The sequence below is a fragment of the Diadema setosum genome, chromosome 16, assembly GCF_964275005.1.
Source record: "Diadema setosum chromosome 16, eeDiaSeto1, whole genome shotgun sequence".
Classification (NCBI taxonomy): domain Eukaryota; kingdom Metazoa; phylum Echinodermata; class Echinoidea; order Diadematoida; family Diadematidae; genus Diadema; species Diadema setosum.
The window spans coordinates 19,128,504-19,149,872 of NC_092700.1; the positions used below are offsets into that span (position 1 = coordinate 19,128,504).

Genomic DNA, 21,369 nt, shown 5'->3' on the forward strand with positions numbered 1-21,369 from the left:
TGGTGATGTAACTACAAACTTTTCACTTTGTCCAGTCCTTTAAGAATGACGTGTATGATCTAAATACTTCGAATATTATGCATACCATATGTAAGAATGTTGGATATATATATATATATATATATATATATATATATATATATATATATATAATATTATATCATGTACAAACATATCACAGTCATGTTATTATGGTTGCGAAAAGACTAGGACATATTTTGAAACCGACAAATATGTGTCATGGCTTAGGCAAATATTCTAATGTCATTCGAACTGCGGAAAATTAAACATTTCTAATTGCTGTCATCAAATACCATGATAATTATGTCGTGGTATTGCGTCAGAACTGTATGGTGTATCTATCATTTGCATTGCTATATATGTTCTATTTGTGTAGCTGCAGCAAAATTGTGCATTGCGTCTGATTTGGAAAAGGTATAAACACACAAAAATGAGCAGGAATATTTCAAGAGACCTGGTGAATATCATAGTATAACTTTATTTCAAAGATACCAATACATAAAGACAAAGTGTAAAGTTTCAGTAAACTAGATTTTTAGAAACAATACGGCTGTTTTGTTTCAGTTTATTTTATTTTTATTTTTTTACTTCAGATGGGCGACTTTTTGTTAATAATATACTTATAAAAATATAATGATTTATTGATGATTAAGTAAGAATAAGGTGTCGTCAACTTGATAGGTAAAATGGAACAGTCTGTACAATATGATAAGCAAATATTGCTTCATTCGCACGATACCACTGTTTGGTGGACTCTTTCAGTATACTTCGTGGCTATAGATTACGAGCAGAGTATATAGCCCCCCTGTGAGAAGTAGAAAATCCCGTGCACCCGATTGCAGTTTATGAGAACAAGATAATAATGGTCAGCCACACACTATGAGCAGGCGAACTTCTCGAATGGGACCAACGAGCAAAGGAAAGTGGCGGATAAATGCATTCCCCCCTAAAGGCCATTCAATGGAAGCTTAATAATGGGTGTGGTTCCCTGTTTACCCGCTGAGCCTATTTGCTCAAGCCCAAATAGCCTGTGTCCCATAATGCAGATTCGCGCCGATGGCGGAGGGGTTGGCCGAGGGCACCAAAGAGCCAACGGGGCGCCAGTATACGTGTTCGTGTTCCAATGTGTTTCTTTCCTTCTTCAAGACATTTTGTATTCTCCGTGGATGGTCATATTTTACTTAAGTGTCTGTAAAGTGATACAACTATAGAAATAACTATAACACACATTCCTCAGTTCTCCCTCTCGTCCTTTCCAATATCATGCAATAGATGATTCGTCACAATTAATCGTTAAAGAAAGAGGCGTAATGGAAATGATGTCTTCATGATTATACATTTTCGTTTGGAAAAGGATATTCGTCTAAGTGATTTTTATCCATTTTGCTACTTTTAAAATAGTTACTAGTAAAGTCACATGAGATGAAATAACTTTTCAACCTTTCCTACACCCGAAACCTAAGCGTATAAATATATAAAATCCTCAAAATTAATCCGACTTAAGTGAAGAAAATCAAATTTTGTTTATCCGTCTAACATACATCACGTGTTCACCATCACTTCACTCACATGCAGCTTATTTTATGGGTATCTGTTTGAATCTGTCTGCCTCCGTACGTTTTATTATAACCATTTTTTTTTTCGTATGCGGCAAAAGTTTCTTTCTGAAAATGTCGCATCTTATGTTTGTCTTTTTTCCCCTTTGTTCACTGCGCATTCATCAGAGGGATGATTCAGTACTGGACAGAACATGCTGATATAACCTAGTTTCTTCTTTGATAGTTATTCCATGCATGAAAGAGCATATTTACCAGAATTATAGGCCCAAATATATCTGCTCAAAATTACCTCTTTACAACCTCACGCCGTGCGACCAAATGTAATTAAAAATAATAATAATAATAATAGTGGCTACTTGTATAGCGCACAGGTCCACTTTTCAGTGCTCATGGCGCTTCAAAAATGAAAAAATATCATATATTTACATGCATATACATATTCAAACATTTCAACAAAGAAAAAAAAAATGGTAAACAAAAGCAAATATATACCAAATAAAGAATACAACATATATCAATTAAAAATACAATATTAATCCAATATTAATGACATACAGCAATTACAGTCCTCAGTATTTATATACCCATAACAAAAACATATTTATATACCCCTTTCAGATGAAATGGTAGTGTTTTTTGATCCTCAGTCGGATTTCATCACTTGAGTTGCACAGTACATAAGATGGAGATTTCTCATGTGCGTCCTAACACGCCATGAGAAGATACTGTTCCTTCTAATGTGCGATATTATCAAATTATAACATATTATATGTTCAATTTTTCTTTTGATTTCTGAGTTGTTCTTGCTGTGTGATGCGGCGGATTCGTCTTCCATTCATCTCTCTAGAACATATTTGTCATCAATCAATTATCACATTCATTTATTTTTTGAACTATCATTCCATACTTTATCCATTGTACAATCTTAATCATTCCACACCGTGGTAGTCCTTGGAATAATATTGTTGAGATGATATGAATGCATCAAATGAGAATACACTGTGTATTACCGACAAAACATTTCTGAACAGTATTGATTAATCAATGTAACAGCGTTATCTGTTCTGTAAGCGTGTGCCTTCGTACAATTCTGTTTAGTGGTAGTTGTTGTTTGGTTTTCCCTTTTCTTACAAAGCAGAAATGAATATCAGGAAATGTAGCTGAAGATTTTTTACATTTTTAGTTTCAAATGATATGAATGTAATAGAATTAGGCAGCGAAGTCAAAAGTCCCAAATTGTGGAAGTGCCTTCCAAAAGAAGACAAGTCGTGACAGATGTTGAGAAGCCTAAAGAAGGGTGCGTTAAATCTTGCGAGTGATGAATCTGTTTTGTGAGAGAAGTCCTAGGCATGGAGATTTATTCCTTGTATCTCTGGATTTTCACAAGAGGATCTATCATCTTATGTAACGAGCCGTTCCTGGATTGTAACGGTCAGGGTTGTTAAAAAGGGAAAGAATGCCTACCAACAATGGCACCATAGAACTACTGGTTGACCACACCCTAAATCCATTGATTGCCTCACCGGGTCATCAAGCGCAAGATTGTTGGAGAGGAACGGTTGGAGTGAAGCGTATGAACAGATGGCTTATATCTCCAGCCGTATTTGGTCCTCGTTCGTGGGCGTTTAAGAGTTTTACAGTCTACCACGAGAAGGCCACACCCATTTCCTTTTCTTTCTTGAAAGAAAAAATAAAATAAAAAACAACAACATAAACATATTATAATATCCTAAAAGGAAATTCTTGCTCTAGTTTATATAGCAGTACCTCACTTTATAACATAATGGAAACCTCGCTCAAGATTATAAAACAGTACCTCAGGTAACAACATTCATCGACTATTGACCATAAAGAGTATTGATTTGGTTACAGACATTCTCTAACTGAGAATACCCCACCTGACAACATACATTGACTACTGACCAAACCTAGTCTTGAGTGTTGATTGAACATTAATTGGCATACGCAGTATTGATTTGAGTAGGTACAAGTATTCTCTCAATGACAGCAACAACAGCGATCATCACCAGTAGCTAAAGTAGTCATGTAACGAGGAAGCGGTTAGTACTGTACATGATATATTGCATTAGATAAATAATACTTGCCCCCCCCCAAAAAAAAAAAAAAATATATATATATAAATATATATATATATATGAAGAGCTTGCTTCCGAAAGGCGCTAAATCCATTGAAAAATGATGGATTTAGCGCCTTTTGGAAGCAAACTCTTCATATATAGGCCTGTATTATGTTCCTGCTCTGAGCAATGAAGAAGTCTCGTACTTGATCAGTTTTTGCTGGAAGAACCAATCAAGTGATAGACAACTGATAGAGATCACCGGCTGTGAGATGTCTGGCTTTCATATTTCTTTTTTCTTTTTAAGTGAGCCATCATATTATGATTATATTTTAAATTCCATTGTACAATATTTAAGACCACCTATAAACACGATAAAGACTTACAAAGTATTCGTTACGTCTTTTCGTCGTCACACACAAAATGTTTCCTTATTTGCAAGGAAGTTGTAGAACGCGTGCGCGTTTTGCCTTTTAAGTACACTGAAGCAGCTTTTGGAAAGAAAAATGATATTGTCACCACCATGGTTTCTCTTCCACATAGAAATATGTGATGATTGAAGAAAAAGTAAATCGTACATATAAATTGTTAAAAGGATGGTATGGAAGTAGTTGAGGTGAGGATTCAGCCTTTAAACTTTTTGCGAGATGCTTAGAAACCTCTTTATGAGATGTTATAAGAGCGTACAATTCTTAGATTCAAAGTTTATTTGATGAAAATCAGTTTTAAAACATGACTGAGATATCCATAAACAAAGTTAAACAAAGCCATCCAAATAAAAGGTCGGTCCCACTTTTCATTAGGATCATTTTCTTTTGGATATCTCAGCCATTTCAAGACCAATTTTCACCAAATAAATTTTAAATTCCATTTAGAATTATAATGTTCTTTCATATTTCCTAAGATGTTTCTTAGTACATGTATCTCAAAAAAAAAAAAAATCGTCATCAAAAACGTTGGAAACCTGAACCCCCATCTCGACCAAAAGGTACCAACTCCTTAAAGTAAAATGGTATGATTATCAATTACAGTTGGGCAGACGCTAAGAATGTGATACTCGTCAGAATTAGATACAGGTAGCTCTTTTGTATTTTTGTCTTTTGTCTTTGAACAGTTTTCCTTTAAGAGATGCATTCCTGAAGAAGGTGGCTAAGTCTTAGTTGTAAAGGATGTTTGAAAGCATGCTTGAACATTCGTGAAATATGTTCAAAGCGTTCACCAAATCTGATGGAAACGAAATAATTGTTAAAATGTGATCTTTAATCTCTCCAACTTTAGATAAATACTTGACATGAATTTGAAATCTTTTATCATCACCAAACATTGCAATGCAATGAAATTAATATATTCTCACATCATGTAGTACATAAATTGATAATATCATGATCATGATTAGATTTGTGGAATCATTGTGGTCTTTTGAGCAGGTAAACCAATGCTTTCAAAATCCCAAAACATAATACACTCCATGATACACTGAACAATGAATACATAGGCAATAGGAGGCTCACATAATCATACTCCAGTAACGTAGCAATGTAATTCCTTCACAATACCACTTGCTTCGCCTGTGTAGAACTATGCATAAAACTTATGCATGTTTCTTCTTATGTTCTGTTTCCTTTAGTACATCATCTGAGGTTTCTATGCCATTATTCTTGTTCACTCTGATTTGCTTTGTATTTTGAATATACTCTTATTCGTCGTCCCAGTCACTGTAAGTTCTGAAACTCTGTACCCACTATAATCAATTACAGACGTTAATAGTTATGGAAAAGATGAAAATCACCCAAAAATCCTAATATGATACATGTACAGTATGTTTGCATGTGGACTTACCTGACGCTGCTATCACTTTATTTTCAAAAGCAACGTTCTTTGCTTTTCTTCCCCTCCTTTGCAGTTGGGTCAGCTGACAGATTACTGTCATCATCGTCGTCGACGTCGAGTTCGACGAAAAACTCTGCATCGCAGAATGGGGCATCAGCAATACATAGTTCAACTCATTTATTATATGAAGGTAGGACTGCGATCCATTTCCTCATTTCAAAATCAAACTTTTACATAATGCAGGGCTCCACACTAACTTTTCTTTTTGGTGGCCCGATAGGGCCACCAAGATTCATAATCTCAATTTCTAGTGGCCCGAGAGAAAAATTTGGTGGCCCGAAAAAAAGCAACAAAAAACAAGACAAAACATTAAAAGTCCTGTTTTTTTTTGATGTATCAAATACTTAAGCTTTATCATAGTAAGAATTGAAAGTTGGACATAATAATTACCTACTCATAAATAAACCTCAACAAATTTGCAACACTCACTCTCAAGCACTCATTCAGTCCTTTTCATCCATCCTTTGAACTAATTTATCTGCTAATTTCCGGCGCAAAAAGTTACGAATTTATTAACATACTTTTCCCAAAATTTTGGTGGCCCCAGGCGGGCCACCAAATTTGCCTTTTTTTTTGAAATTTGGTGGCCCGACTTTCATTTTTGGTGGCCCCGGGCCACCGGGCCACCGTTAGTGTCGAGCCCTGCATAATGTTTCGTATATCAGAAAGAATCGAATGTGTTTTCGTATGTTTTCAAACGAGTAGGCCTATATTAACGACTTAGAGAAAGACAAAAGCAAAAGCAAACAAAAGTGAAAGCAAAAGCAAAAGCAAAAGCTTAAGACGAAATAACTATGAGAATATAACCCGAACGTATAGCATGTATAAGCAGTTGGATATTTAACTTGAGTGTTCGCTCGCTTTCTGCGGTTTGTGATGACGCAAAAAAAAAACCAAAACCAAACATCAAATCACTATGACCGCCTACGAAATTTTACAAGAGACAAAGAACATCTGCATTCTTTGAATACCAAATTAATATTTTGTCGATGCAATGTGTGCACGACTCTGATATTAGCCGCATTCACATATACAGAATTGCGGGGTAACGATCGTGATGCATATCTCCAGATTGTTTTTTTTTTCTTTTTGGTAAGCGTTCACACAGATAGAAATAGCGGGATACGATCGCGATCCAAAATTCGAGATTTGTGTATCCCGCTAATTGAACAAAAAAAAAAGTATAGTCTATTGCATTCTTGCTAGAAAAGCAAGAATCTTTATTCTGTACTAAACGGCATAAGATTGTTTTCTTTTTATTCTTCTCCCACGTATTTCAATCATGGATTCTACACGAAGCTCGCTGTGTGCGCCTGTAGCTCTAGACTCCATTATTTAATAAGTACAGGACAAATGCACACCCCGTGCCAAGTACATGTTTTTCTATTCTTTTGGTAATATTTCCCTCACTCTGACTTGACATCTTGATATTTTTACGTTCAAACCTTAAAATAAATCTGATATTGTTTTTGGTATGCGAGGGGAGGGAATAATGGGGGGGGGGGGGTCTTGATCCTTTGTCTTTTTGTCCGTCTTCTTGTTCTCCGCCGATCTTCACCATTGTAAACGTAGATTTTACGACATTTCTCGTGCTTTATTTCTGATTTACTTTTGGACACAGAAAATTTGCTTTCACATGCTGCTGTGGCGACATCAAATTCACAAAAGGATACTTTAAAAAGGACAGATGATGCCACTTTAGAATTGTTAGATGATATTACTGCAAGAAAAGATGTTATACCGTCATCAAGAGAATCTGAAATTGGACGTCGGAAAGAAGCGTTGAACGTTGCGCTGCCGCTGCAGACGGAAGCCCCGTCCTCAGGCAGGACGCATGTCACTGAGGCGGACTTACAAGCAGCGTTCGGAACGACGCTAGGGGACGAAGCTTTAACGGAAATCAGTGTAAATTCGCTTCACCGAACCTCGACAGTAGCACCAGATTCATTAACCCAGGTAAACCAGCAGAATATATTGCCAACCACCGCAGCGCCGGGTGAGACGCTGACCGAAACACGGACAAACCGACCGATGGAAATTACAACACCGGGCGCTGACACACTGACGGTGTCGGCCGCAACAACCGCGTCTGACGAGTCGCAACCGCTGACGGAGACGGCGCCAAAATCCTCCACCGCGTCCTCATACAGCGACGGTCATTTTACAACCGGTGATTTACACACGGGCTCGTCCACTGAAAAGACGACGGAAGCAGAATCCGTTACGTTGGCTGACCGCACGGATAGCACACACCGGGAAGGGGACTTTAGGATACCTTCAACAAAAGTCGCCCCGGTGGAAATGACAACAGAAAGCAGAGTTCATGTCGATCAGGATGGGTTATTTCAGTCAAACCAAGCTGGTAAGTATTTGTCGAACTCATTTGCAATGATGACAAGTGGCGAATGCAGGAACATGAGTATCAACCCATAGTCAAATCATCTTTCTGTATTAAAACTTACTTTCTCTTAACGAGTTAAGCTTTTCCTGTGGGCATTTCATGAGACGTTTCGTAAGTTGTTTTTTTTTATTAGTGCAAGAATGAGCAAAGAAAATTGGATTCAATTGGAATTTTCTTCTTTTTTTTTGGGGGGGGGGGGGGGGGGCAAACTGTTATAAGTTATTGAAATCCTTGCATCTGATCGACTGAGAGCAAATTTGTCAGACAAATTGGTCGGACAAGACGCTCCATGAAATGTCCCCAGAAGAACATCTCAAATTTTGGTGCACATTGATCGATATTATTGTCCTTAATATTGACGTTTTTACCTATGTTTTTAGCCACCATTACAATTATCATTATCACAGTTATGAACAGAGTTACTGTTATCGTCAGCACTATCTGTACCATTATGCATTATTGATATGGTAAATAACGCTTTGAACAGTAAAACGGACGGTCCACAATCAAACTCTGGAAGCCAACATGACATTTGATCTACTGTGTTCATGTTAATTCAAGTACAGTACGTGCATGAATACTTGGAAAGTGGGAGATATTATAATAACAATGACAAGCGGATGAAAAGTGCTTGCACCAAAATGAGCAAGCAATTAATCATCATACGTATCTTCAATATGAAAGACAATGTATTTGCAAACCATGTTCTTAGTTTTGTTTTGAATGCTACCTTCCACAGATTTTGCCTCAACGGCAATGCCAGTGAATCTCGCTACAGCCGACGGGAATTACGTAGAGGCACCAGTTGAAGACAAAGCTGACGTCGACCATGAAAGTGACAGTTCCGATACCGATGACGAACCGCTTCACGACTCTCCCCAACCAACGGAGCTGCCAAGCGAGACGGGCCCCTTGGTCGCCCTGCCCGAACGCCAGGGCGCCGCGACCAAAGCACCGAAGGATGGACCGGAAGAGACTTCCAACGAGCGAACTACGGATGCCGCTCCCAGGCAGACGTCTGAGGAGCGGCAGGATGATTCGATCACAACGGACGAGACAAAGAACTTTGCATCCATGACAACCATCGAGACGACAACCTCTCTTCCAGAAAGAACAGAAGATTCGGAAAGTGTCACACAGAAAAATCCTGACGTCACGACTCCAGAGACATTGGAAGGTAGGACGGCAAACTTTGTAACGAGAGAGAAAGAGAGAAAGGGGGGATAGATAAGTTTGAGAGAGAGAGGGGGAGAGAGGGGAAGAAAGTGTAAGGTGCGTTTGACCGTGAGATTCGTGTATAGAATGATATGGGTGAAGCTGTCATTATTATTACCAGTTTTTGTCTGTATGTTTTCCGTGTTCATATAGGTAATACAACTTGATCACCTCAACGTATTTTGATAAATTTTGAAAACTGTCACAAAGCAACATAGAAATGATCTTCAGTGTTTAATGACGCACAATGTTTCGTACACAATCTGCAAATTGAATGTTTTTTGATTGAACATAAAATGAGTTACTAGTATCTAGAAGAAAAGAGTGGGTGAGAGAGAGAGAGAGAGAGAGAGAGAGAGAGAAGTGATGTCGAACAATGAGTTAAGTACAGTGTATATATCGTAAACAACTCCTATATCAATCTTTGATCACTGTTACAGAAAAGGAAACTGGTTTCTTCCGATGCACGGATGGAACGATCATCGCCATCGAATCGCTCTGCGATCGTAAGGGAGACTGCCCCGATTTCTCGGACGAAGACATGTGTGATCGTAAGAGCAGAAAAGAATGATACTATTCATAAATTTACGTTTTATCTCTCACACACACACACACACACACGCGCGCGCGCGAATAAAGTTAAGAAAATTATGCCAGTTCAATCATTTACATATCTCCGTTAAAACTCATTCTCTCTCGATTTCAAAAACTGTATTGCTACTCTTGTCCCGATGGTCGAGTTGGCCATTTCGCGAAGACATCTATTATCAACGTCTATTGGTTGGGTCACTTTGGTATTTTGTTAAAGAGATCGGCTCGTTCTGCTTCGTACGAATGCAAAATAAATGAATGGATACAACCGTCTCTTGGAAACCAATGTAAAAATCCTGCCATAACCTTTCCAAAACCCTTATAGTCAAGAGAAAGATAATTCGATTGACTCTTTATTGTTCCGTCATGCTTTTGTCGTTGATTTGTGAAGGGTTTTTTTTTGTACTCATTTTTTCTTTTTGTTCTTTCTTGGTTTTTCTTTCGCAGCCGAGGAGAAAGCCAACCTAACGGAACAAATCCACCGACCAACCTCTTTGTGGAATGAGGAGAAGAAAGAGGGAACAAATGAGGAAATTATCTCTCTGGATGGCGAATCAGATACACAGGCAGTGGAACGTAGGCATATTTATAATTATTTCCAGATTTTGATTATGATCGAGATGACATATTGTAAAAGGAACTTAATACAATAATTACAAGAAATACTCTCTTAAAATGTATCAACGGTGTCAGTTTTTTTTTTGACTCTCTCACATGCGAACCAAACTTACAAGTGAAGGGAAAGTGACATGTATTGAATTGCCAGGGAAAGGACTGGAACTTCCTTCATTGCAATATTTGAACTTGAGTCATATGTTAATGGTTAAAGACCCGCGGAGGATACCACGGGGTTGGAAGGCTGTGGGGCGGCTCAGATAATGATATATCAAATTCGAGAATCCCCGTAATGAATTGTGTTCAGCCTTATCACTGATATCTACGTAAGTGCGGGCACAGCCGCAGAATCGGGTGCACGTCTCACGAGACCGACACCCACGACTCGTGCAGCCAGCGAGTCATACAGCCCAAAAGTCATACAACCCACAAGTCATACAGCCCACGAGTCATACAGCCCACAAGTCGTATAGCCCACGATTCATACAATACACGAGTTCGACAGTAAAGCAAACAAAGCCCACGAGACCGGAACATTAAGCCCCGTGTTGTAATGTCAAACTCGAGGGTTGTCTTTACCTAGTGTCGAACTCCTGGGCTGTCATTGGCTGTATGACTCGTGGGCTGTATGACTCAAGGACTTTTTTTTTTCAATGTCGAACTCGTGGAGGTCGGTCTCGTAAGATGACCGCCAAAATTTCGACTGGTGTCGACCGTTCCTGATGAGCCTACGCTTCGATGCACATCTTCGCTGAGTTCCGTGACGACCCTCTATTCGCGATTTTCGATTGCACTCCGCCGGTCCAAAGGCAGAGAATGAAGACCGACCAACAATGGAGTTGAATAAAAAGCAACATAAAAAAAAAATCATAAAACCTACGTGACACTACCAGACTCTATATGTTTTGGTCTCACCTCCCTGATTCAATCGGGCCACCCATGAATTCCCACGCAACAGGGTCTTTAAAACTTTTTTTTTCTTTTGTGAGACTGAGGGCTATTGAGGGCTATAGGGCCAATAAGGTACCATGGTAATGACAACGATGCAATAGGCGATGGCCATAAGCTTCGGTTAACCCTTACAGGCTCCCAACTTTGAAAACCATCGACATTTTGTACAGTGAGCCTAGCGATAAAGCAGTGACAGGGTTAACCACAATGTGATGCCTGAATGATCTTTGTGTTACGATTTGTACAGAGAGTCACACCGAAGCCCCGACGATGTTCACCTGTCTAGGAGACGGTTCCACCATTCCCTGGTCAGCGGTGTGTGACAAGCGAGGAGACTGCGACGATTACTCCGACGAGTTCGACTGCGATGGTATGTCACGTCAAAGATATAATCTTAAATGAGACAAGGGTGTGAACACATCATGTCTTTATACTGACTGTATTTAGGCCTAACTGGTGCATGTTTGCGTTTCTCTTTTTTCCTGTAAAATATGGGGATCGGGTAAGTGGCCTGTATAGGTAATGCGCGAATGTATTCATCTGTGTAAAATAATGATTACTGATGCCCATTTTCATTTTCAGGGAGCAAGCACGTGACCACTGATGCCACAATAACCACGGAATCGTCGGCGAAGTCGTGGACGATGAGACCAAAGCTTGACCTTTCTCCAAAGATCGAAGTGCTAGACGGTAAGTATCGAACGTCTACAGAGACATACTAGTGGCACCTGAACGAGAGCGCGTATCAAGAGAAACAATTCCATAATGTACCAGCGATCGTCCATTCGCGGGACTACAAACAACCGCGGTCACAAAATCCGATCATTCATGACACAGTGTTGAATGTAAATCATGGATAGTCTGCTTACGTGATGGATCAGATCTCGTGCACAATTGATTTTGAAGTTCACAATAATAACAATTGCCTTTTAGGGAAAAGGGGGCGGGGTCGCACTGCACATGACGCGTGTGTTGATTGCCATGAACTCTTGTTTTTTTTCCATCTCGTAGAGGAAGACGAGATCGAGGAATTGTTCCGATGTCTGGACGGTAGCGCCGTGGTGCCCATGTCGGCCGTGTGCGACAAGAAGTGGGACTGTCTCGACTTCTCCGACGAAGACGAATGCGATGGTAAGATCAGGACGATGATCATGGTCACGACGGCATTGAGTACTGGAGTGTCACCAGAGAACCAATATATATATATATATATATATATATATATATATACACTTGTATATATATTTTTTTTTTTTTTTTTGCAAGCACAACAACTATCTCTTACTAAAATTAAAGTTCCTTTATACTTGGTTCGACAGAAAATCCAAAATGTTACAACGTGGTTTATTTGTACGCAAAATACTTCATATTTTCTGTCAGAAATAAAAAGACATCGTTACATTTTAGCCAATTTTGTCAATTCTTAAAACAAGCAAAGAAAGTAGACGAATAGAATCTTATGTCTGAGAAAACCAAAGGTTTTGCATCTAATATTAATTGGAATCGTATCTACATCGTTTAATTGTTTCGCAGTTACCTGTCAAATTTCGATCATTTGTCTTTATGTACTGCATGTGACATTATTTTATTTTGTACCTGAATGTTTATATGAATAAATTTTCTTTGTGAAAAAACAAACAAACAAACTATCCCTTGGTCAAAATGCAGACTGAAATATGTGTTTTAATGGAATGATCTTTGTATATAAACTTACCTTGAAAAAATTGTAATGGTTAAAATGAACATATGAATAAGTGGACATGTTAAAGAACAGATATATTATTACAACATGATCATGATGATATCAAACACCTTTTTCCATCGAGTGATATTCCTGTAATTTTTACTTGAGGCTTGTTAGTAATTATTTTGCATTCTGCGTTGAGTTGTTGTTTTTTTTTATTTGTGCTTGTTATTCACTTGAAAATTGCTTCATTCTATCCATGTGTTTGTTTGTTTTTTTCTCCTCAGCAAAAGGAAAACTGAACATCTCGAAGCCCGCTAAACAAAAACCGTCGATGTCTTGGGCGAAAACGGAATCAAGATTGCACCTGCCCGACAGAGAAACAAATATGATCATTGAAGAAGTATCAGGTAATAGAGATTATATTTCTTTAAAACGATGCACATTTAATAGTTTGCTACATTTCTCCCTGGATCTCCACGTTAGATTGGGCTCTTTTGCAACATACCAATCATAAGCTGAGGGCAATTTGCCAAATGTTTTAAAAACGAGGTCGATTATACGCGTCATTTGATGTAGGTTATCTGGGTACGTAACAGCTGTCGGTAAAAAGGAAGTGATCTGCTTAATAACTGAATTAATCCCTTTGTTTGATTTGACCTTACATAAATGTTGCTGGCAATTTTGCTTACGCTTGACTGATTGTGATTTCGTATTTATGGGTCAATTGGTATTTGCAGAAGGGTGTTGACCATGTTGACAGTGATGTGATAGCGTAACTCATATGTACATAATATGTATTTTATAATATATGAAGAGTTTAATTGCATAATGGGTTAAGCGCCATTTCTAAACATTTCAAAGTAAGCCTGTCATCAGAGAGAGCAAGATAACACCTTTTTCAATGATTCAGCACTTGTAATATAACAATGAATGTTCTTGAAATTATGATTGAAATTATCCCATATTCTCTTATTTCTTCTATGTTAATTGAACCTTGGTTATCTCAAATTAACACGAATGGAGTTGACTCCTTTTGTGATCAAACTCTTCAAATGGCGTTGAAGGCGCATTTGAACTTGTAGTCACCCATGTACTTGCTTCGTTTTGCCACTCACAGAGGCTAAGGGGAGCTTGCCGGAGTACTGGCGGTGCGAGAATGGAAACTACATCTTCATCAGTTCCGTGTGCGACAAGAAAGACGATTGTGGTGATTTTTCTGACGAAGATGACTGCATAGGTAAGGATAACATCGAATTAAAGATGTAAAAAAAAAAACAACCAATGATAAACAAGGCAACTCCTTCATATTTGACATCATTCCAATGTTTGTTTGATATCACCGCATGACGTCTAATGTGTACGAATTATAAAAATATTCCCAATAGGAAACAGGAAGGTCCCAACTACAGAGGCTCCTCCCATCACAGTGGCGACAACAATGAACGCTTCCATCCACGTAGAGAGCGGGACATTGGCCGTAACCACGCCCGTTTCGTCAACCGTCCAATCAACGCCTGCGCATCTGACCCTATTTCAGAGCGGCGATGTAAAGGCGTGGTCAGAGGAAGTCACGCCTATGATGGGTGAGGAAATTCTCAGATACTTACTAGTTACTTCTTCAGTTTCGTTTAATTCTAGTTTGGTTTGGTGTAATAAGCGGTGATTCAAAGAAGACGTTGTAACATTAGCAGAGTCAGATGTCAGTGGATGGTAACTAAGTGGGTTGGGTAAGGTAACAGAAGTTAACCTCTAACAACTAGATAGCTGCAGCAAAAGTTGTAGGTTAAAACTGCTCGTATAATGGCATTCACGTTCTCGTTGTCATCTATCAGATATTCTCCACGGGCAGCGCTTTCCGACAGCGATGTTCACGTGCAACGACGGTGAGGAGATCGAAGCCATCAGGGTGTGCGACTACGAGGTCGATTGCTTCGACGGGTCCGACGAGGACGACTGCTATGATGGTGAGCCGACAACGAGATCTTAATTGTCATCCCTCCCCGGAAGACGCCTCTAACCAATCTGACCCTCCTGAAAATAATATCTCCTGATCCAACTGTGTAAAGACGCCCCCCCCCCCCTTTTAAAGGAGACCTCCGGATGATTTTCAGACTTTTACATTTGAACAATACAAATAATTTATAGCGAGTGCAGAGTTTCAGAATTCATAGTGATTGGGTTGAGGAATATGAATGTTTTCAAAATTTACAACAAATTGCCATGAACAAGGATGATGACATGGCAGCCTCACCATAAGAATTCATGAGTTTGGAGCTCAAGGAAGCAGAACAAAAGAAGATGGCATGCATACATTCTACACAGGTGAACTTGTTAAGAAAGTGGTATTGTAACGGAATTACACGGCTACATTTCTGAAATATGTGAGCCTCCTATGTCATCAGCACTATTCAGTGTAATTGTTTAAGATTTTTCAGAGTATTGTTTCTCTGCTCAAGGTCCACAATAAATTCCACAAATCCATACATGGAGCTGTCAATTTATGTACTACATGATGTGAAATTATGAAAATCGTCTGGAATGCCCCTTTAAGGAGCCACCGGCGTCCAAGTCGACAAATCTCTTCTATAAAAAAAGATATAAGATATGCAGTGTCATACAGAGGTGCCAATTGAATGTTGACAAGACGGCATCAATTGGATTTTGTGTGTAATATAGATATCCAGTGTATAATGGGTTAAATCGCTCGTCAAGCATGAAGCCCCCCCCCCCCCCCCCAATCAAACAAAAAGTATCTCGAGGGCCTAGACATTATCTATCAACACACTGCTCCTCGTTTGGATTCGGCTGTAACACAAGGAAGACTTACAGTAAATAGTTCACCTCAGCTGTAATACAGTCTCTCCATTAGCTCTGTATAGCTGGGAGCTATTCAGTGAAGATAGCATGCGACTTAACTGTCAGTGTTTATTAAAGCAAAGTCTTCTATCCGCATTTAGGCATGTGGTGCAAGAATTAACACTATCAGCCGATGACTGACTGTCAGTTTAGCAGTCAGGGACTTAAAGTTTAGAGTGTAGACCAACGATTGCACCGCCCTTTTGTCAGATCCTAGGCGCAAACACGGGGATCTGAAATCAAAATATGAGCAGCGGTTCCTTGTTAGCAGGAGGGACCGGGGGTTCTCTAGACATTGACAACTCACGCTTGGCCTTGGGTTTTGGGGTGCTCGAAACTTTCTGGGGTCTTGCTGAAATAGAAAGTTGGCGATAATCCACGCGTTCAACAAGACCGCAAACAAGCCGTGATCATTAGGGGAGCAAATATTGAAACGGGTTTTCGCTAGGAAACCTCCGCCTTAAAGCACACAAGCAAAATCCGCACATCACAACCTTCAGGTGCGCACCACGGAATGTAAACGGCCCGACACGGCTGGGGAACATGCTCGAGAATTTACTTAGGAAAATCAGCCTGTTGGTGAGAGTAAATAGCTGTCTCGCTAGACTGCGTAAACTTCGGAGACTGAAGACAAGATATTCCGTCATTCAGTGGGTGTGGTGAGCTTTCAAATGTTTATTTAAGCCAGATATGAAAAACTTCCAGAGCTGAAAAGACAACAGTCATGGGGCCCACTTAAACTGAATTACGCTTCCAACAGGAAATGAATAAAATCATGGCCGATTTATAAAATGGGAGCAATAAGGAACCACATTCTGTCTGCTATTGTTTCTGTTTCCCACAAGTCTCCCTAGCAACGCATTTCGAATGACAAAGTTGTCAAAATAATGAGCGGCCGTCTCATGCAGAGAATGAATGAATGGATGAATAGATGAATGAATGAACTACTGAATGACTGAATTGATAAATGAATGAACGAATTAATCAATAAAATAATCAATAAATTTAAATGAGAGCAAATGGTGGTTGGGTGGGAAAATACGCCTGGACAAATCTTGATTGCGTGGATAAATGAATGAATTGATTGGTACGTGTCTGATTGAAATATCGATAAGTAATTCATTATTACTATACATAATGAGTTTGGGTGTATGTTCATGAGCGAAATCAAACTTAAACTCCTGTTTACTTGTCACTATTCAATGAAATCGTGTATTCGTTTTCTCATCATTGACCTTCAAATTTCGTCTTTTTTCTTCTTTCTCCCTCCCAGGGTGGGACGACGAGCGTCATCTGAGATGTGAGTTTATACCAGACCTTGTTATTGTAGCACGGTATTCACTGCCACTCAGGAAAAAAAAAATCGTTACGGACGCATGGAACGGAAAATAGTCCCTTTAAAACTCTTCCTCGATCCACAAGGATTGCTACACCGAAACAATCTCAATCATTATAGGCGTTTGTTGTCTGTTGTTGTTTTTTGTCATTGTTAGCAAATAATTTTAAACCATCTTTCTTACATTCGTTTAACATTATCAAGTATACTGACGTCGGTATGTTTATATATTTCATCAATGCTGTCAAAGGTGTATGTGCTCGTAATCTTGGTAATCTTGCTATCATTTTCGCTGGTGTCTCTCTCTCGCTCACTCTCTGCCCCTTTCCCTTACTGCACTAGCACTGATGGGAAGAGAGAGGTATACTTTAGTTAAATGTATTTTTCTTTATGACATCACACAAAGGACGTTTGCATTAGTATGATGTGTCAACGCACTTTGCTCCCTATTTCTGTTCATAATTAACTGGGTGTCAGCTTCGTGAATAGCTGCAGCTCCAACTCGACTCTAAAGCCCTCAGGGAAACATGTTTTGTGCCATTATTGAGGCTAGTAACCATTAAATGTGGGTTGTGTTTGTTGACTAAAAACACTGATTTTCTTCTTTTATCCAACAGTTGAGAGAGAAGTTGGCTCCGGAACAGGGCCTACACCAATCGGTATGTCACTAATTCACAGTTTGGTTTTTAATTATAAGTCATCAGCTGGTTTCTTTCCTTTTCGAGGATATGCTTTGGGGTTTTTTCACGTCAGAATCATTTCGGCTGGAATGGTGTAATAACAGAACATGTACATATGTGAACATTTAATTTACCATATTGCCCCCAAAAGTACAGTGATATCTGTTGTTTAAACGCTGTTATCAGAAGAAATAGTTTCCATAAGGAGAATACATCCCATATATCTGCCTCACGTTACAAATTGAGAGAGTATAGGCCATAAAAGGATTTAAAATGAGGTATATGATCATTTATCCATTCGTATACGTACTCATTGGAGTCATTTACATCAATATTGACTTATTATTTATCTATCGCTCTGTTTTTCTGTCGTTTCAATCCCATTCAGATGGTGGGATGCGCTTTATACTAGTCGAGCCATATTGCTTCACAGCTTTTCTAAATATCTGTTTCTAGGCTAGTTATACATGTGTACTAGCTTATGAATGACATGTCAAACCAGAGTTATACACAGGGTTTCGCGAGGCGGCGTTTCTGCCCATAAAGTCTTGTTTTCGTACATTCTTGGCATATATTATCTTCCGCCCCTTTCTCATCTTTGTTACACATAATTACTTATTAATGTGTGGGTTGTTTTTTTTTTTCGCCTGATTGTAGAATGCGGCACGGGATTTTTCCAGTGTAACGATGAAACCTGCATAGATGAGTCCCTACTTTGTAACGGGGTCTTTGACTGTCTTGAAGGTGAAGATGAATCAGATGTAAACTGTGCAGGTGAGTGCATGTCTGTCCCCATGGAGCGACATTTTCCAGCTATTGATTGTTAAAGAGCGCCATCACATGACTTTTTTCTTATTACTGTGTCACCTTTAAACGTTTACTACCGAATCGACGGTCTCGTGCTCTAGGAATTCGCTAGAATAAAGGTGGATGCATACATTCCCTCTGAGCTTGGAATGATGGTTGAATAGAGAGAAAAAAAGATGAATGTTGCCTGTCATACGACGAATGTACGCTGTTACATCAAATGCATACTATACAGGAACAATCTTATTCAATTGGTGTGTTCTTAAAAATATAACTGAAATAACTTACCTGTAGACTTTGGAGCATTATATCGAATTGAATTGATTTATTTTACCGCTAATAAACGAATAATTGAACTCAATCGGGTTACCAAGCAGCCATGGGATCACCGACTTTAGATGCTGTCCTTGATAATGATGATTTACCTTACCTATTTTTAGGAATGGTAGTCATTCCTTCTAAGCTTTTGGCAGTCTTTCGTAGAATAAATGATTAGTTTTGCATCTCTATAACGTGTTAGAATGTTTCTTGATTGGCAAGATGAGAACCAAGATGCACATGAAAACCTCACTCCATGATGCCACTTTATGATTGATCGCAGGTGCCTGCCCGTTCCCATCACTCAACGAACGAGTCATCCTAGCCGTGGGCTCTCAGGCGCAGTCCAGATACCGGGACGGTACTAATCTCACGCTGGCCTGCACCCGTGGAAGCACTCTACAGGGTTCGCTGATGATCACGTGTATCAACGGCACGTTCACCGACGGCACCCAATGTCTACGTAAGTCTTCCACTTTGATGTGTTATATCGTTTGGAAGAATCCAAAGGAGGGTAGGCGATGACAAAAGAAAAGAAACAAAGAAACTGGAATGAGTAAGTAAAACACTGATTGAATCAGCTAATTGACAGAATTCAATTACATGAAATTATGTAACTATCTCAAACGTTATGTACATTACAGTGCTTTCATACTACCCTTTCTGTTTTAGGGACTTTTGACAGTGCACACCATGCCATGGGATTTTCTGTGCCAATCAGCACTCGAAGCACCCAAAGGGTCAAAGCATAAAACTGTGAAATAATGGATTCTGTGCATACCACTCGTCATACAATCATGTAGAACGCCACTTGAATATCCTCCCGCTTAAGTACTTATATCTGTACGTACTTGAACTTCAGTGCGATCTTTGCATGTCTCTGGACAAGGAATTTCTCTTTGGATTTATCTTCATCCATTACATCACCTGAAGTAATCATTGACTGTCAAACCTGGCTCTTGTTATCGATATGAAATGCTCTCCGCAGGGATGTGTCACATCGACCCAAACCGCAACGCCCTCACCTGTTCGGCCGATACCTACGAACACGGCACGAGTCCGAACTGCAGCTGCAGCGACGGCTACAACCTGGAAATCGCCAACGCCGACATCACATGCAACGACACGATGTTCATACCGACCCATCCCCAGTGTGAAGGTTTGTCGCTGTCTGTCTCTAAAACGAGGGATCTACAGTAACTGTGGATCCTATCATTATCTGTCATGAGAAAGTTACCTAAAGTTTGAGAAGGGGGTTTTCCCTTCCAACAACTAACACAACATCAACAGCAGCAGCAACAGCAACACCACCACCACCACCACCACCACCACCACCAACAACAACAAACAGCAATAACAAGATAGTCAAGACATTTTGCTGAGTTTTAAGATTCGGAATGGAATCTTTACATAGCAAGAAAGTAAAGAAAAGGGCATGTTGCCAATAATCGAATGATAATCTGAGAGGCATATTAAAGGCGAGATGGTGTACTGGCTGCACTCATCACTGGAGCATTCACTGACCTGGGGTCGAATCCTGTCCAACTCTAATGTTTTTTGCAAATTATAATTTTATTTCACTCACTCGGTGCTGAGAACTGCGGCTGATAGGATGATTGCTTCAAAGTCACATAGGAGAGCGAAGCTGCAACTGAAGTGCAGGCATTATTGTATAGATAATGCCGTCATACATGCCATTGTTTTTAAGATAATAATATCATGCCATTGTTATCACTGATTGCTAGGGAAGTGTGCACTCAAACCTCGACGTTCCTGTTGTTGTTGTTGTTAGTTTAAGAGGCACGTCATTTACATTTGAATATTTGCGCCATCTCATCGTAGTCTCGAGTAAAGTCGTTGCGGATAAATGGATGTAAACCTCACTTTGGAGGTCTCATTGAGAGGCTAACGGGGTCTTGAAAAAACCCATTTTCTTTATGCGTTCTCTTATCTTATTGATATTTTTGTTTGTTTCCATAGAAACGAATGAGTGTCTTCTGCCAGTGTCCCCATGTGACATAAACGCAGAGTGCTTCAACATGCCACTTGGAAGTTTTCAGTGCGTGTGCTTCGATGGATACTCTGGCGACGGCACAGTATGCTCGGGTAAGGAACCAATGTTGACGAATTATTTTCAAAAGGATCGTCAGGAAAAGCCCAGACGCACTTATGATAAGTTAAAAGTAGCTGGAGAACTAGGAAATATGATGAAGCATATATCTCTCAGTGCTTGTCTAACTCAAGTTTCAAATACATCCTATACAACGTAACAAAAGCAGACACGGAACAAAATATATCTACCATGCCTTTTTTTTTGTACCTCAGTAGTTAGTGAAGAGTGAAGACTGATGCTATCCTCAGTGT

The 21,369-nt window shown here is 39.4% G+C and overlaps 1 protein-coding gene across 1 annotated transcript in view; it reads left to right on the forward strand.

Annotated features, from left to right (window-relative positions):
- The first annotated feature begins 1,077 nt into the window (after positions 1–1,077).
- The window catches only part of LOC140239658 (uncharacterized), a 55,257-nt gene continuing 34,965 nt past the window's right edge, over positions 1,078–21,369 (forward strand). The window contains exons 1-19 of the mRNA XM_072319488.1: positions 1,078–1,132; positions 5,562–5,678; positions 7,170–7,910; positions 8,689–9,126; positions 9,605–9,715; positions 10,203–10,331; positions 11,569–11,691; positions 11,904–12,011; positions 12,333–12,452; positions 13,293–13,415; positions 14,126–14,245; positions 14,394–14,591; positions 14,841–14,972; positions 17,138–17,164; positions 17,818–17,859; positions 18,538–18,654; positions 19,289–19,468; positions 19,994–20,164; positions 20,986–21,111. Coding sequence (XP_072175589.1) covers positions 1,078–1,132; positions 5,562–5,678; positions 7,170–7,910; positions 8,689–9,126; positions 9,605–9,715; positions 10,203–10,331; positions 11,569–11,691; positions 11,904–12,011; positions 12,333–12,452; positions 13,293–13,415; positions 14,126–14,245; positions 14,394–14,591; positions 14,841–14,972; positions 17,138–17,164; positions 17,818–17,859; positions 18,538–18,654; positions 19,289–19,468; positions 19,994–20,164; positions 20,986–21,111 — 3,178 coding nt within the window. The remainder of the gene's footprint in view (positions 1,133–5,561; positions 5,679–7,169; positions 7,911–8,688; positions 9,127–9,604; positions 9,716–10,202; positions 10,332–11,568; positions 11,692–11,903; positions 12,012–12,332; positions 12,453–13,292; positions 13,416–14,125; positions 14,246–14,393; positions 14,592–14,840; positions 14,973–17,137; positions 17,165–17,817; positions 17,860–18,537; positions 18,655–19,288; positions 19,469–19,993; positions 20,165–20,985; positions 21,112–21,369) is intronic.